The sequence below is a fragment of the Macaca fascicularis genome, chromosome 14 (assembly GCF_037993035.2).
Source record: "Macaca fascicularis isolate 582-1 chromosome 14, T2T-MFA8v1.1".
Classification (NCBI taxonomy): Eukaryota; Metazoa; Chordata; class Mammalia; order Primates; family Cercopithecidae; genus Macaca; species Macaca fascicularis.
In genome coordinates, this window is record NC_088388.1 from 12,990,553 (window position 1) to 13,007,417 (window position 16,865).

The following is a 16,865-nucleotide window of genomic DNA, read 5'->3' on the forward strand; positions in this document are numbered from 1 at the left end:
GGTGGGTTTCACTCTTTTTGCCCAGGCTGGAATACAATGGCGTGATCTCAGCTCACTGCAACGTCTGCCTCCTGGGTTCAAGCGATTCTCCTGCCTCAGCCTCCCGAGTAGCTGGGATTACAGGTGCCCGCCACCACGCCAAGCTAATTTTTTGTATTTTTAGTAGAGATGGGATTTCACCATGTTGGCCAGGCTGGTCTCCAATTCCTGACCTCAGTTCATCTGCCCACCTCGGCCTCCCAGAGTGCTGGGATTATATGTGTGAGCCACCGCACCTGGTTGGGAAGTGACATTTAAGCCACGTCTGCAGATGCTAGGTGTTAGCAAGGCAAGAAAGAGGGAAAGGCAACCCAGGCAAAGGAAACAACATGTGCAAAGTCTCAGGTGGGAAAGCACTTGCGTTATCGTGGCCGTGGGAGCCAGGGTGGAGGGAGCTCAGGGCAGTGGGATTAGAGTGAGGAAGGGAAGGTTTTAAGGGAAAGGAGCACACAGGACCTGGAACTATGCCAAAGATTTGCTGTTTTGTTCCAAAGGCAATGGCAAGAAGGCATTAAGAGTTTTAAGCAAGGAAGGGATGAGACGAAATGTATGTTTCATAAAGTTGACTCAGCTATGGAAAGTGGGCTTGGGAGGGTGAGAGTGACCCCGGGGAGACTGGGCGTTGGAGATCATCCCTGGCCCTCCTACAGCCCAGCTCCAGCCTCTGGCCCTGCCTTCAGCAGACAGCCTGGGTTGGCTGTTACCAGAAGCAGGAGCTATGGAAATTTTCCCAGTGTGCATGCTGAGAGGCCCAGGGCTGTAATAGACTTCCTAGCAAGAGAGAGTCTGAGATCAAGCTGAGCTGAGTTAAAATGAAACAGATCACTTTGCAGCAGGACTTATCAGAGCCTTTGATTGGGAACTGTAGCTGGTGAGCCCTGGGGAAGGGCCTGGAACGTAGTGTGTTCTGTACTTATTTTGAAACTATGTTTTCCATTGTACGTTTTGCTACCAAGCTCAGTCTGAGAAACTGCTCCATTTCCTCTTTACCTTTCTAGGGCATATATGCTACTGAGCGTGCTTAATTCTCTGTCTCACAGCCTCTGCTCAGGGAAGTGGAACACCATTCTGTTTGTTACAGACGGGGAAACAGATGTGTTCAGGGTCTTGTGCCTGGGACCCTGCGGGAGATTGACAGTGAGTCTTGGTCACCAGCGAATCACAGGGGCGTCCTGGAAGATTGTGGGGTGTCAGCTTCTTCCACTTCTCCTGTCCATGTCTTGTAGACAACACTGCCCTATCCTGTCTACTTAGGGACATCGCCATTAGTGTCCACCTCTCCTGTCTCTCCTGATTGCTTTCTTTTCCTCATGATCTTTGTCTCCTTTTTTTTGAGCTGCAGTCTCACTCTGTTGCCCAGGCTAGAGTGCAATGGTGCGATCTCAGCTCACTGCAACCTCCACCTTCCCGGTTCAAGCGATTCTCCTGCCTCAGCCTCCCGAGTAGCTGGGATTCCAGGCACGCACCACCACGCCCAGCTAATTTTTGCATTTTGAGTAGAGACGGGATTTCACCATGTTGGCCAGGCTGGTCTCAAACTTGTGACCTGTCTGTCTCAGCCTCCCAAAGTGCTGGGATTACAGGTGTGAGCCACTGCTCCCAGCCTTGTCATGATCTCTTATTGGTTTTGGGAGAAGTAAGAAGTTGACTCCCTCAACTAAGAGCTTCAGTGCTATTTTTTCTTTTTTTTTCTCTCTTTCTTTCTTTTTTTTTTTTTTTTGAGACAGAGTCTCTCTGTGTTGCCCAGGCTGGAGTACAATGGCACAATCTCAGCTGTCACTGTCCCTTCTATGAGAAGACGATGAGCCCAGCATTTTTGGCCCCCAGGTCTTTTTATGATGCTTCCAGCACAGCCCCCTGCAGGCCTCTGTCTTCCTGGCTCTACCATGAAGTGTCCGCTGCTGGTGTCACTCTGTTGGGTGCCATCCAAGTGGATGTGGTCATTTTGGTCCCTGCCCTGGCGTTCTAACCCCAGTGATGTGAAGGAAAAAGACCAGCAAAGAGAAGCAGCTCCACAAAACCTGTTTCAGCAGGTTATGTTCTTATTCTACATTATTGGTAAGACAGGGAACAGGACCAAGACCTCCACACTCCCCTGGGAAGGACAGTCAGGAGAATTAGATACATCTAAAGTGGGCAGAGGACGGAGGTCAGATCTTCCTGGGAGGTGGCTGGAAAGACCTGGGCTTAAGCCACGGGAGCCAGGCCGACCTGGTTGTTTGCCCTGTCGAAGACAGTGAAGTACTGGCGGATGAAGACATCACCCAGGATCCAAAGCTCTCCAGATTCGGTGGGGACGTCCATGCCCTGGAAGCCGCTGGTGCAGCTGCCCTGGCTCTGGAGAAAAGGAGAATAAAAGTGGAGTTGAGACGCCGATTCAGCAGTGACAGGCACTGGGTGATAAACATCCAGGGCGCCCTGGTCCAGCTGCAAGGCACGTGCAAGGAGGAGCTTCCTGGCTCAGTGTCCAGGGACTCGGCTGTTCTTGGCCTGGAGTCGGCCTGTAGAAGCTGTCCACAGCACAATTGGTTTCTACGCATTACTGGACGTTATCTGGTGTTTCTGGCAGGCACAGGAACCCTGACATCAGCATCAGAGCTAAGGCCTTGGGGAGAATTCAGCTGGTAGGAAGGAGTGTGAAAACTCAGCCCACACAGCCTTTTCTCATGATTATTCTGATCCCGACCAGGGGCAAACCGGAGAAGCTGTTAGCCTCTTGCCTCACTAAGTCACTGGGCTGTGACCTTGTCTGCACGTCACCTGGGGAGCTTTGAACTCCCGCAGCTCCATCCCATTGCTCAGGCCTTGCCCTCTCCTAATGTAATCAGAATCACTGGGGGAGCCCAGGCATCAGTGCTTCTTGTTGAGTAACATCAGTCCACTGGCAAAATCAGTTTCCCACCTGACGTTATAATAATAGAAGGGAGAGTTTTCCTGTGGCTCGTACAGCTAAAGATTTGCTACTTGGTAGAGATGGTAGGAGTGTCGGAAGCCCCAGCCTGTGGAAATGAGGATTTCCCTTTACCCAACCCTTGGTAGCTCAGTCTCACTTGGATGTGATCAGTCTCACTTGGTTAACCTAACCGCACTCTGAGGGTGGGGAAAGCTGCCATGTCTACATTTTGGAGGAGAAAACTGAGGCTGAGATGAGCTGTGGCTTGCTGAGAATCAATGGGCTGGTAATTCAGACCCAGGACTTGGACCCAGGGATCCAAATAGAATCCTCTTTTCCCTCCATTAACCTTTGCTTCACTTGTTCCCTTAGGGGGCTGTATCCGAGTTCTTATTCCTGCGTTTGTTTTCAATCTGTTCCTTCTCTCCGGAGCTGTCTGGGGCAGATGTTCGTCTGCCTCTGCCTCTCGGCTTCAGCTCGTGGAAGCGCACTTTCCCTCTGCAGAGGGGACTCTGTGGCCACATTCTGTGTGAGCCCCTCTAGTGGATGGTCCAGAGCCCCCTCACCTGCAGGATGTAGGCACTGGGTGGCAAAGGGTACTGGATTCCATTGATGGTGAAGACGATGTCGGGCAGGCTGCTGATGGCTGAGCAGCTGACCACCATCTGGAAAGAGTGAGGTGAGAAAAGTTACAAGGGTTTTGGTCCCGTGTGCCTGGCACACCCACTATTTGAGTGTAGAACAGAGCCGTCGGGGCTGGACTCACCTCGCCGTCTGAGTTCTCGCTGGCTCCGATGTCGCTCTGGATGTTGGCAATGGGGCTGGTTGGGCCGGTCAGCAGAGAGGTGCCGGTGTCAACAATGGCCTGGCAGCCCTCAGCGCAGGCGATGGCCTCTCCGTTCATGGTGATGCTGAGGGCAAGAAGCAAGTGAAGGTTCCTGAGCCCTCAGGGGTACATCTCTCCAAGGATGAACCAGGAGGTGACCCCAGACATTTCTTCCCCACCCATCCATTGGCCAGTGAGTGAAATTTCTGTTCCTCTCGTTTACACATTCATTCATCCTGCATTCATTTATGCAACAAATATTTTGCAAGTGCCCACTCTCTGCCAGGCATGGGAAACGCAAAGCTAAACCAGACAGCCTCACAGTTCCAGGCTGCAGGGAGCTCCCGGCCTGGCTGGCAAGATAAGTTATGGTGGCAGAAGGGCAGGATGATAAGCCAGGCGTGCGGCAGGGAACAAAACAGCGTCCAGAGTGAGAGGCGGTGGAGGGAAGCAGCCAGGGGAGCAGACACCCAGGGATTCCAGGCAGGTGAAGAGAGAAGGAGGACATCAACAGGGGACGGTATGCGGGGAGGGACAGAGACCAGAGGGCTGGGGCAGGAGTTGGAGGAACTGGTGAAATGCTAGCATGGCTGGGCAGACATGAGGTGATCAATGTGTCCTGGTTTGCCTGGGATGGTCCCGGTTTTAGTACCGAAAGTCCTTGTCCTGGAGAATTGTTCACTCTTGAGAAATGACTTCACACAATTTCTTAGCCATTTTGCCCTACTTCTAGACTGAAAGTGACACATTTCTTCGAGTGGGAGGAGCATTGCTGGTTCCCAGGCCCGTTAAATTGAGATGTGTGGACAGGTGGTTGCCCAGCTTTCCCCAGGGATGCCGGTGGATTGTTCTGCCTCCGTGACTATTAGGACATTGGCTATCTGACCCTTGCAGAGTCTCGGCTTCCCAGACAGCTCTTCCCTCCTCCGCCCGGGACGTGTCTTTCTAGGGTTTCTCTGGCTGGGCCAACTTCCGCCTTCCCCCTGGAGTGTGTTCCCCTGTGTCAGCTCTCCCTGGGGGGATTCTGGAAAGCTGGTTAGCTATGAATCCATAAGGAAATGGGATGTGGGGCCCAGGCCTGGATGCTGCCTGTCTGTGGCAGTCCCACCTGTCCACGGAGATCTGCCAGTAACCCTCGACAGAAACAGGAACCCAGTTCAGACTTCCAGTGTAGTAAGAAGAGTCAATGCCACCAAATATCACCACGCTGCCACTCTGGTCATCGCTGTGGAAAGTGAGGGAAGAAGACATGAATTTCTCTGTTCGTTCATTTGTGTGAACATCTGCTGTTGGCTCCTCGGAGCTACCCTTGATTGGGCACTTGGCAGGCTGTCCTGGGGTGTGACAAATGTGGTTTCTTGTCCTCTTAGGCCAGGGCCCACGCAGTGGACACTGTCACTGTTATTTCCACTTCCCATGAGGACACTGAGCCTGAGGGAGGTGAGGTCACCTGCCCAAGGTCACACAGCGGGGGAGTGGTGGAACTACGTTTGGAAGAACACGGGTCTTTTAGGTTGATGTGTGGTTTCCACTGTGGTACTCACTCTAGTTGCCATGGCGACCCCAGGGATGTGAATGGGTGACAGTGTCGGCTCTTAAGGACTTGATGGTGGAGATCTCTTGTTCTTAGCTGGGAGCAGTTTTGCCCCCAGGGGAATGTCTGGAGACATTTTGGATTGATTGGGTGGGGGTAGTGGATGCTACTGGCATCTAATGTTTAGAGGCTGGGGATGCTGCCAAATGTCCTACAATGCATGGGACAGTCCCTGGCAAGGACTTATGCTGGTCTGAAATGTTAATAATGCCCAGATTGAGAGACTCAGATCTAGCTGGGGAGATACAACGGCCCCACGTGAAATATTTAAGTGCTCATAAAGGCAGATTATGTTTCAGAGCCACCTTGAACATCAACTGGCCAAGAGGATCACATGACAAAGAGCCTTCCTGTTGTAAATTGCAGGAGTCCTTGTTATTTCAATATTCATTTTCTAAATCTTTGCAGTTTCAGGGTAGATGCAGAACAAATGTAGATGGCAATAAGAAATCAGTCATCGGAGAACTGGCCATGTATAAAACATGACCCCCTCACTGAACCCACCCACCTTTGCTGTGAACGTCTCACAGTGTAATGCTATATAGCGAGGACCTAGATGTGTAGTTACGAACCGAGGAAACAAGTGAATGACGGCAAATCCTTTCAAAAGACGAGGACGTTCGTGAGTGTTAGAGGAACGTTGAGTGTCTTAAGAAAGTGGATGATGCCCTCAGATATTCTTGCGTAACACTCTACTCAGCCCAAATTGACATTTGATTTATTCTTTGTTCATTTGTTTGTTTGTTCATGTATTTCTTTGTTCATTCCTAGAATTAGCCCACGGTCACAAATGGAACCTAGGTTTTATTAAATCACAAAAGAAACTTGCTTTCATGATTTAAAAATGTCATCATCCATGATATATCTTGATCAAATCTTTTCATTTTTGTGTTATGGAATTTTGTTCTGTTTTAAGTGTATTCAGTTTGTTTATTTATTTATTTATTTTCTGAGATGGAGTCTCGCTCTGTTGCCCAGACTGGAATGCAGTGGCACAATCTTGGCTCACTGCAACCTCCGCCTCCCAGGCTCAAGCGATTCTCCCTGCCTCAGCCTCCCGAGTAGCTGGGTGTACTGGTGCCTGCCACCACGCCTGGCTAATTTTTGTATTTTTTAGTAGAGACAGGGTTTTGCCATGTTGACCAGGCTGGTCTTGAACTCCTGACTTCAGGTGATCCTCATGTCTCAGACTCCCAAAGTGTTGGGATTACAAGCATGAACCACCGTGTCTGGCCAAGTGTATTCATTTCAGTGGCATCTTTGGGGGCCAAGGATGAGGGAACTGGCACTGAGGGGCAAATGGCTGAGGACATTTGAGTTGTGCACATCAAGGGGATAAAGATGCTGGTAAATGAGATGGAGTGCACATGGCCCGTCAGAGAGAGACTTGGCACTATCACTCTCCAAAGACACATTTCTCTAGCCTCAAAAATTGACTTTCCAAATCCCTTGCTTCCCAAGACCCTCTCCATCGCAGCCAGCCTTGAACAGCTGCTGCTGGGCCAGAACACTGTGACCTCTGGAGGGGGAGGTGGGAGGAGGCCCCTCTCCACCCAACTTACGCGCTCAGGTAGACAGAGAAGAGGTCCTGAGAAACCAGGCCCTGGTCCCAGATGTTGTCAAAGACGGGTGTGGCCCCGGAGGAGGAAATGCTGGGGTAGGCCAGCCCCAGGATGCCGTCGAAGGGAGCATAATACAGGAAGGAGCCGGGTTCGGTCTCGCTCAAGCCGAAGATCTGATTGGTGTCCGAGATGCCTCCAACCTGGGTGGGGGAACCGAGATGATGTTCACCATCAGGTCATGTCCACTGAGCTCTGGGTGCCAGCCTCAGGCCCACAGCTGCCCTGGTTCATCCCATGCAGGACTTGGCTTCTAGGGCATCAGCCCAGAAGGAGGGGAGAGGGACTGTCTCCTGGAATGCTCGTTCCTCTGCTGGAGGTAACCATGGCAGCTGATCTGCAGATGGCCACGGTCTATGACTCAGTGTGAGATTTTGCTGGAGAACAGATTCACTGTGTGTTTGTGTTACGGATGAAGAAATGCAAAGCAGACCCCGGGCGAATCAGGGCCTTTGACCCCTGCCATGCCCCAAAAGTAGCAGAGAGGGCTTGTGGAGATTTGAGGACGTGGGGGGGCTGCAGGTTGGGAGAAGGAGGAAGAGGAGGAGGTGCCAGTTAGAATTGAGCCTTTACTGACTCTCTCCACCCTCCATAACATTCTGCTTGGGTGGAGCTGAGGCTGGCTTATGGCTCCCGGCAGCCCACCCTTTTACTCATTGCCACCCGAGCTAGCAACGTCTGTGACATCCCTGCTGCTTCTCCCCCAGCCCGTACCCCCAATCAGGTTACTTTTGTGATCACCGACACTCATCGTGCTGGAATAAGCTGATTCTGGGGGTGCCTGATGGCGGGATGCAGCGGCAGCCTGCAGGCGCCCACCTGGACAGTGTCGTATCCGAGGATGCCTGTCATGCTGCCGGTGCCGTAGGTGATGGAGAGTGTCCCGCTGGTGGACTGGTAGGTGGAGGAATCCTGAGGGTTGAAGAGGTTGTGGTTGGCTGCAACGGCAAACAGTGATTGTCAGTCTCTGAGAGCTGGGTGAAGGTCACAGGCTGGGATGTCTTCCTGGGATGGGGTGCCCTGGCCCCAGGAAGGGCTCTGGAGGTGAGCAGTGACCTTTTCCCCTAGACCCTTGGACCCCAAGAGACCCCATGTTCTGTCCTGTCTCATTGAACTCCTGGGACCCTTCACTGATGGCAGGTACCCAGGCAACCCCAAGGGCCTACCGGGGACTCCCCAAGGCCAACATTGAGCTGAGCAGGCTGGTGGCTACCCAGTGACGAGCGCTTTCACCCCCCAGCCCGCGGCCAGTGCTCCCATTATGTGGATGATGACACAGGCACCCCATCTTAATTAAAACTCAGGTGAAAACATTAGAAGAGGAAGGAACCCACAACACACATTGTTCATGACTTCCAAAGACAAGCTCTCTTTCATTAGCAACCAATGATTTTTCTTTTTTTTTTTTAAAGGAGCTCAGCACTCACCTCTAGCCTGTCCGGGCCAGGCTTTGGAGCCATTTCCTCACACTGGACTCTTTCCTAGCGGGCTATTCTACAGCCCGTTGGCCCTGTCTTGCTTTGGGCCCCTACATTTCCTCTCCCAGGCTGTGGGTATTTTGGGGAGCTTCTCTCTTCCCCACAGACTGGAAAATCTTTGACCGCAGGGATCGTATCACTCATCCCTTTACCCCGTGGAGCACCTGCGCCCAGTGCTTGGCACGTAGTAGGTGCTCAGTAAATGCCTGTCGAGTGGCTCCAGCAGGCTTGAGGTGGGAGCTGTCAGAAGCCCACGGGTGTCCAGGGTTCCCCAGGGTCAGCTGGTGCTGGGGAGCGAGAGTGGGGTGGGGCAGGCTGGGAACTTACTGCATGCGAGACTGGAGCAGTAGACTGAGGGCACCCACAGGTTGGAGGATCCGGTGTCAAAGATCACGGTGAAATCCTGGGCAGGGGTTCCGATGCCGATAGTGCCGAAGTACTCCACCTGCCGAGGCCGGGACAGCACAGTTCATGGACCGGGGTGTCTCTGTCAGGGCCTCCCTAGGGGCTCTCTCTGGGTCACCTCCTCGGTTGCCCTCTCTACCTTTTCCTTCCCTCCTCACAGTTCTTGTCTTTCTCTTCCCAGCCACTGCCTTCATCCTTCTAAGCCCAGCCCTGGCGTCCCTTCCTCCTTGAAGTCTTCCCTGATTGCTCCCCCAATTTACCTTCTGCTCTCTCCTAAGCACCACAAGCATCTAACAGTCTGCTGTTCCCTCTTCAGCCATTGTCTTGTCTGTCACAGTCTTCCCATCCTTACAGCACATGTTCTCAGAGGATGGAATCTCAGAGGATGGGGGTGGAATCTTCTAGCACCGGGCAAGTGACAGCTTAAGTGCTTGTGCCTTAAATTGTTTTTCAGAAGCTAAGCAAGCCACCTAAAGATGGAAACCTGGATGGTTTTCTTATTTCTACATCTAGATGTGTGAGCAGGTTGCAAGAAAGGGCATTGCCAGTATTTTTCTTCTTCTTTTTTTTTTCTGAGGCAAGTCTTGCTCTGTTGTCCAGGCTGGAGTGCAGTGGCACGATCTCGGCTCACTGCAGCCTCTGCCTCCTGGGTTCCAGTGATTCTCCTGCCTCAGCCTCCCAAGTAGCTGGGATGACAGGTGTGTGCCATCACGCCCGGCTAATTTTTGTATTTGTAGTAGTGACAGGGTTTCACCATGTTTCCAGGCTGATCTTGAACTCCTGACCTCAAGTGATCCACCCACCTCAGCCAACCAACCAGTATTTTTATTCTGAGTGGCAGCACTTTCCCCCCTTGCCGGCTCTGTTCTCGCCACACTGGTCTGCTTGCTGTTCTTTGGTGATGACTAGTCACTCCTGCCCCAGGGCCTTAGCATTGGCTATTCCTTGTGCTAGGAAAATGTTTATTCTAGATCTTTCTTTGGCTGATCTTTTTTTTCAAAAATCAATCATTCGGGTGTAGTCAAATGTCCCCTCTACCAACAGTCCTTCTGTGACCACTTTATCTAAATTTGCTCCCTTTCGATCTTCTTTTTCCCCATAGTCCAATTAATTAATTTGTCTTGGCCCTCATCAGTACCTGAAATTATCTTCCACGCTTGCTTATCTGTCATCCCCTGTAGAATATAAGCTCCAGGAACTTTGATTATTCACCATTGTTTTGGCCACTTGCATAGCCTCTGGCACATAGAGAGGTGCCAATATTTGCCAAATATTTGTTAACTAAATAAATGCACTAACTAAGCCTCTTACCAAGGGCCTGCCAGACCCCATGCTAAGCACTCCAGAAAACATGATTGCGTGAATTCCTGGCAACAACCTCTGTTGGTAGATATTAGTGTTTTTGTTTTCCAGACCAAGAAACGGGCTCAGAGGATTTAAATGTCTTGGCCAAGGTCCTGTGACTTAGAGGCGCTAGAACCCACATTTGCACTAGGTCTGCTGGATGGCGGAGGCCAATCTCTGAACCACAGGCATCACTGCTCTGTGCCCTCTGCCCTGTGCCAGGCACAGAGGGGACATACGATATCTGTGGGAAGGCAGGGTGTTTGCTGTCGGCTCTGAAATAATAAAGTCAGAGTGATCTTTCTGAAACTCGGATCTGATTTTGTCACCCCCTGTTTGAGATAAATCAGTGGCAGTTAGGATGGAGCCTCTCTCCGTCCACCCCTCGGCTCCTCGGGCCGCAGTCTGCAGCACCCTTCTTCCCTCCCTCTGGGCTCTCCTTCAAATGCCCTGTGCTCCCGCCTGCACACGGTTCGGCACAAGTGATCAGGCTGTGCGGAGTTCTGTCTTCTATTGGATATTCCCGCTCTTCCTGCATGGCTCCGCGGAGGCTCCCTGCCCAAGTGGCAGAGTCTCGTAGTGTGACACCTTCACTCTGTGGTCCTCCTGCTGCCTGTTCTTTTCATTGCTTTGCAAGACTCCTTGATTACTGTCTTTCTCTCCTTGGCTATGACTTTGCTCACTGCTGTTTCCTCCTGAGCCCCACAGAGGCCCTGATATTTAACGAGGCGCTCAGAAGAAATGAACATTGCATGAACAAGTGAAGGAATGAATGAATGAACAAGAAGCAACAGCTCTGTGAACTTTCCTGCCTGCCCGGGGCCACTGACACCTAGGGGCAGACCCTGGGTCACTGCCTGGAGCCTCAGAGCCCCGGCCCATCCTCCAAGACCCCAGGGAAACACTCTTTCCTGCCGGCCAAGTCCTCAGAGCCGGCCCCGCCGCTTGCCCACACACTCACATCCAGGTAGTTCTCCAGGGGCTGTTCGTCTATCAGGGTGGGCGCCTCTGCCTGGGGGAAGTACTTGCTGGCTGGGTTGCGGTTGTGCTTCTTCAGGAAGTCCTTCAGCAGGCCATGCTCGGACAGGTTGCGCCTCAAGGACTTCTTTCTGACGAGGGGGACCCTGTGGTTTGGAGGAGGAAGAGGAATTAGGCAAGGATTCTGCTCACCGGGTTCTGTGGCAGCCCCAGAAGGGAAGGGAAGCTGGTCTAAGAGAGGAAGAAGGAAGGGAGACGCTCCCACTTCTGTGCAATAATGCAAAGAAGTTCAGCTGCCTAGTGGTGGAGCTGGAACCAAACCCAGGCTGGACTCTTAACCAGCTGGTCTAAGAGAGGAAGATGGAAGGAAGGGAGATGCTCCCACGTCTGTGCAATAATGCAAAGAAGTTAAGTTGACTAGGGATGGAGCTGGGAACCAGACTCGGGCTGGGCCCGAGTTTTAACCAGGTCTGCAGAGCTGCCTCCCAAAGGTTGGAGAGAGAAGCAGAAAAGGGGGATGGAGACAGCCAAAGACAGAGAGAGAAAAAAGGGAAGAAGGAAGACACAGGAGTAAAGAAGGGCGATGTGAGAGGCAGGCGTCTTCACACCCATGCCACTGGGACTCACTTGTAGATGATGCACTCAGAGAGTGCCACCAGACCCAGCAGCAGCAGCCACTTCATGGTTCTTCCCGGGTCCCAACTCCAGGGAGAAGCAAGACGGGAGGAAGGTGCAGAGCAGCAGCATGAGCTGCCCCTTATATGCAACTTGGGTCGTGCCTTATCGGCCTCTTGGAAAGTCACCCGTTCCCCTGATCCCAAACAGAAAAGCTCCTGATAAGATTGTCGCTGCCCCGAGAACAGTTCTGAGACTGTTCCAGTGGAGGCACTTTCCATTGTAACCTTGCGCCATTGCGGACAGGGGCGGGGGTGGGAGGTTGCCATGGGGGTTGACCCGCAGAGGGAGAGAGAAGCAATGGCCTGAAGGCTTAGTTTTTCTTTTCTTTTGCTTCCCCTTCCCCTTCCCCTTCCCCTTCCTTCCTTCCTTCCTTCCCTCCTCTGTCCCTCCTTCCCTCCCTTCTTTTCTTTCTTCCTTTCTTCCTCCCTCCCTCCCTCCCTCTCTGTCTCTCTCTCTCTCTTTCTTTTTCTTTCTTCTGATGGAGTTTTGTTCTGTCGCCCAGTCACAGGCTTATTTCTTTAGCATTGACAAGGGCCCACGTTAACATTTTACAAGCTGAGCATTTCCACAAAGTTGGTTACAAGTGTGTTTAGCACAGCATTGGACAGACAGATGGGAAGGAGCCCCAGGTGGCCTGATTTGTCCCCGTGGGGCACGCCGCTGGGGTTCTTAGAGAGCAGCTCCCCGACTCAGTGATAGGTGGTACTGCTTGTGGTCACTGCTTAGTCACAGCACACTGGGGGGTCGGTCATTTGGGACTCAGGTCACAATTCCCCAGTTTAGTGTCATTGTGTGGGGTTGTTGGGCATGTGAGTAGCCTATGGGACTTCTAGCTTGCTTTTGGTGGCAACTGGGCTGAGTCTGGGAAGGAGATGTGCGCAGTACATGGGGGAGGAGGGAGAGAGCACCGCCAGAATGCTGCCTTCCCTTCCTGGAGGAGGCAAACTTGAGACCGACCGGCCAGGTATTTCTTTGGAATCTGTGTCCCTCTCTTTCTGCACCTCTTCTCTTTCTTTTGCTCCCTTCCCACCCTCTCCACCTTTGGGATCCCACCTGGGTGTGATTTCTCCAGGTGCTCCAGGCTTACAACTGGGCTGAAATCAGCTACAATGGAGCAAAGCAATCTGGGCAAAGAATTCATACTCGTGGGTGAGTGACTTAGAAAGAGGATGCTTAGCTGGGTGCCGTGGCTCACGCTTATAATGCCAGTATTTTGGGAGGCTGAGGCAGGTGAATCACCAGAGGTCAGGAGTTCAAAACCTGCCTGGCCAACATAGCTAAACCCCATCTCTACTAAAAGTAGAAAAGTTAGCTGGGCATGGTGGTGGGTGCCTGTAATGCCAGCTACTCGAGAGGCTGAGGCAGGAGAATCGCTTGAACCCAGCAGACAGAGGTTGTGAGAGGTGAAGCCGGCTGGGCTTCTGAGTCGGGTGGGAACTTGGAGAACTTTTGTGTCTAGCTAAAGGATTGTGAATGCACCAATCAGCACTCTGTTGCTAGCTAAAGGTTTGTAAATGCTCCAGTCAGCACTGTGTGTCTAGCTAATGGGGTGGGGAGTTGGAGAACTTTTGTATCTAGCTAATGGATTGTAAATGCACCAATCCGATCTCTGTAAAATGGACCAATCAGTAGGATGTGAGTGGGGCCAAGTAAGGGAATAAAAGCAGACCACCGGAGCCAGCAGCGGCAACCCGCTCGGGTCCCCTTCCAGGCTGTGGAGGCTTTGCTGTTTCGCTCTTTGCAATAAATCTTGCTGCTGCTCACTCTCTGTGTCTGCACTACCTTCATGAGCTGTAACACTCACTGCAAAGGTCTACGGCTTCACTCCTGAAGCCAGTGAGATCAGGAACCCACCGGGAGGAAGGAACAACTCTGGACGCCACCTTTAAGAGCTGTTACACTCACCGAGAAGGTCTGCAGCTTCACTGCTGAAGCCAGCGATACCACCAACCCACCGGAAGGAAGAAACTCCGGACACATCTGAACATGTGAAGGAACAAACTCTGGGCTCACCATATTTAAGAACTGTAACACTCACCATGAGGGTCCGAGGTTTTATTCTTGAATTCAGCGAGAGCAAGAACCCACCGGAAGGAACTAATTCCGGACAGTGCAGTGAGCGGAGATCCTGCCACTGCACTCCAGCCTGGGCGACAGAGCTAGACTCCGTCTCAAACAAACAAACAAACAAACAAACAACACCACCAACAACAAAAAAGAGGATGCTTACCAACGTAATGGATCCTCCACTTTGTGAGCTTTTATTCAGTGGACAAAGTAGAGTGAGAACTCTGATGCATAAATTACTGGGGAGGAGGACAGGGGAGTGGGGTGGTCCCCAGGTAGATAGGAAGCCCTGTCTCAGGGTCTTGTTCTGAAATCACATCCCCTGGGGAATCCTCAGACTGTCCAGCCATGAGAGCTACAGGTTCTATAAAATCTCCAAGTTACCCCTAGTGCCTCCAGGTAAGTATTCAGAAGTGGGCAGTGTGGATAAGTTCAGGGACAGTGGTGGTTAGTAGGAAACACGTGGACATTTCAGACTTCCCTGTTAGTTGACATGTTTGTGCCCCAAATGTGAATCCTGGGCTCATTATTTTTTCTTTTGTTTGTTTGTTTGTTTGTTTGTTTTTTAATTGAGACGGAGTCTTGCTCTGTCGCCCAGGCAAGAGTGCAGTGGCCGGATCTCAGCTCACTGCAAGCTCTGCCTCCCAGGTTCACGCCATTCTCCTGCCTCAGCCTCCCGAGTAGCTGGGACTACAGGCGCCCGCCACCTCGCCCGGCTAGTTTTTTGTATTTTTTTTTAGTAGAGACGGGGTTTCGCCATGTTCGCCAGGATGGTCTCGATCTCCTGACCTCGTGATCCCCCCGTCTCGGCCTCCGAAAGTGCTGGGATTACAGGCTTGAGCCACCGCGCCCGGCCGTTTGTTTGTTTTTTTAACTGTCAATCTCTCTCCAGTATGACTAGCCCTTGTATTTCCCACGTTCACGTCTTCAGGTGCCTGCTTCTCTTCCTCTCTCTTTCCTCCCTCTCAAGCCTCTCTCTCTCTCTCTCTTTTTTTTTTTTTTTTTTTTTTTTTTTGAGACAGGGTCTTATTCTGTCACTCAGGGTGGAATGTAGTGGCATGGTCATGGCTTACTGCAGCCTCAACCTCCCACGCTTAATCAGTCCTCTGGCCTCAGGCTCCAAGTAGCTGGGACTAAGGGCATGAGCCACGACACCCAGCTAACTTTTGTATTTTCTGTAGAGACAGGGCTTCACTATGTGACCCAGGCTGGTTTCCATCTGCTTGGGTCAAGTGATCCACCTGCCTCAGCCTCTCAAAGTGCTGGGATTACAGTGAACCACAGTACACCTGGCCCTCTCTCTCTTTATGGAAACATAATATTTTACATATTTTTTGGGTACCTGTGATATTGTGTTACATGCATAGAAAGAGTAATGATCAAGTCAGGGTATTTGGAGTATCCATCACCTTAAGTATGGGTTGATCCTGGCACTCATATGAAGAACTTGATGGTCCTGACGATGCCTGCCTAAGTTTTGGGGGCACCAGATGGAATCCCTTCACTCAAGGCTGCCACCAGATGGAAGGGAGGGAGTTTGGAGCCCAAGGATGGGTGCTGGTTTTGGGGGCACAGCTTGTCTTGGGCCCACATGGGAATTTTGAGCAGAGGAGAAGTATATTTGGGAAGTAGAAGGAAGATTCCCCAGGCAGAAACCTGCAAGCACCTTAACACATTCATTCGAATGCCTGATTGTGCACTCGCTGTGTACCGTGCAGGGATGCTCTAGCTGCTGGGGGTACATCCCTGAGCATGGTAGGAATAGGCCGTGCCTTTGGTGCGTTTGTGATCAGTTCAAGGGAAAGCTGGTGTGGAAGGGGCTCTTTCTTTCCACCTGGATGGATATTTGGATCGCATTGAGGGGAAGCTCTCGGATTGGTGAAGATGTTAATGTTTCTCCATATTGGAGATTTTAGCACCCTGAGGGATGCTGGTATGCTTGCTGACACCAATTCAGGGGTATGGCAGAGAGACTCTAGGATGGCCCTCAATTATTCATGCTGCTGGTGTTCACATCCCTGTGTAATCCCCTCCCCTTTTGTGTAGGCAGGACTTGCTTCTAACCAACAGGATACAGCAAAGTAGATGGGATGTTGCTTCTGCAATTACATTATACAGGCTCGTAGCTTGTGTCTTGCTAGCACACTCTCTGTATAGACTCTTCCCCTTGCTGGCTCTGAGAAAGAAAGCTGCCCTATAAAGAGGCCCAAGGGGAAGGATCCAAGGGTGGCCTCCAGCCAACAGCCAGCAAGGAACTGAGGCCTTCAGTGTGACAATCTGTAAGTAACTGAATCCTTCCAGCAACCATGTGAGCATGGAAGCAGATCCTTCTCCAGTCGAGCCTCAGATGAGACCACAGACCAGGCTGACATCCCTGACTGACAGAGGCCTCAGTTGAATGGAGCCTGGATTCCTGAGCCACAGAAACTGTGAGATAGTCAATGTGAGTTGTTGTAAGTCATGAAATGTGTGTTAAATTGTCATCAGTGTCTTCAGCAATAGAAAACAGGACTGGACACCTCGTTGAAATCTCCAGAAAGATCCACCTGGCTGCCTCTTGCTCTTCTGTGTTTTGAGACCTTTTCAGTGCTCTGCTAGGTGGTTTTCTGCTCAGGCAATGTGAGTGATCTGAAAAGGGGAAAGGTGACATTGTTGGTCAGGTCATCTGCAAACCTCCCTCAACACAGCAGTGCTTATATTTCTGTGGCTCTTTGTGCTTTTCTGAATGCTTTGAATTATTTTAAAAATAATTATTATACGATTACCCCCAGTTTTTCCCAACTGACATAGCTCAGAGGGGTTAAGTGATCAGTGCAGGTTCACATAACCAAGTAATGACACAGGTGGGAGCTGAACCTGGGTCTCAGGGGACTCAGGTCCCTGACCAGACTGTGTGACCATGTACATCCACCCGGTTTCTGTTCATGGGTTAGTGTGTGACATG

At 51.5% G+C, this 16,865-nt stretch overlaps 1 protein-coding gene across 1 annotated transcript; it reads right to left on the reverse strand.

Annotated features, from left to right (window-relative positions):
• Positions 1-2,072: 2,072 nt before the first annotated feature.
• Positions 2,073-11,859, reverse strand: LOC135967003 (pepsin A). Its single transcript, XM_065528114.2, has 9 exons — positions 11,804-11,859; positions 11,160-11,322; positions 8,777-8,894; positions 7,791-7,909; positions 6,915-7,114; positions 4,867-4,983; positions 3,699-3,843; positions 3,499-3,597; positions 2,073-2,376 (listed from the first exon to the last, which is right to left on the reverse strand). The coding sequence occupies exons 1-9, from the start codon at positions 11,857-11,859 to the stop codon at positions 2,227-2,229; spliced, it is 1,167 nt and encodes a 388-aa protein (XP_065384186.2). The 3' UTR covers positions 2,073-2,226.
• Between the last annotated feature and the right edge of the window lie 5,006 nt (positions 11,860-16,865).

Excerpts from the sequence above, each read along its gene's own strand:
- LOC135967003 (XM_065528114.2), bottom strand. The coding sequence starts at position 11,859 with ATGAAGTGGCTGCTGCTGCTGGGTCTGGTGGCACTCTCTGAGTGCATC. Across the intron at positions 11,323-11,803 it reads TCTGAGTGCATCATCTACAA|GGTCCCCCTCGTCAGAAAGA; the intron begins GTGAGTCCCAGT and ends TCCAAACCACAG. Across the intron at positions 8,895-11,159 it reads CCCTGGAGAACTACCTGGAT|GTGGAGTACTTCGGCACTAT; the intron begins GTGAGTGTGTGG and ends CGGCCTCGGCAG.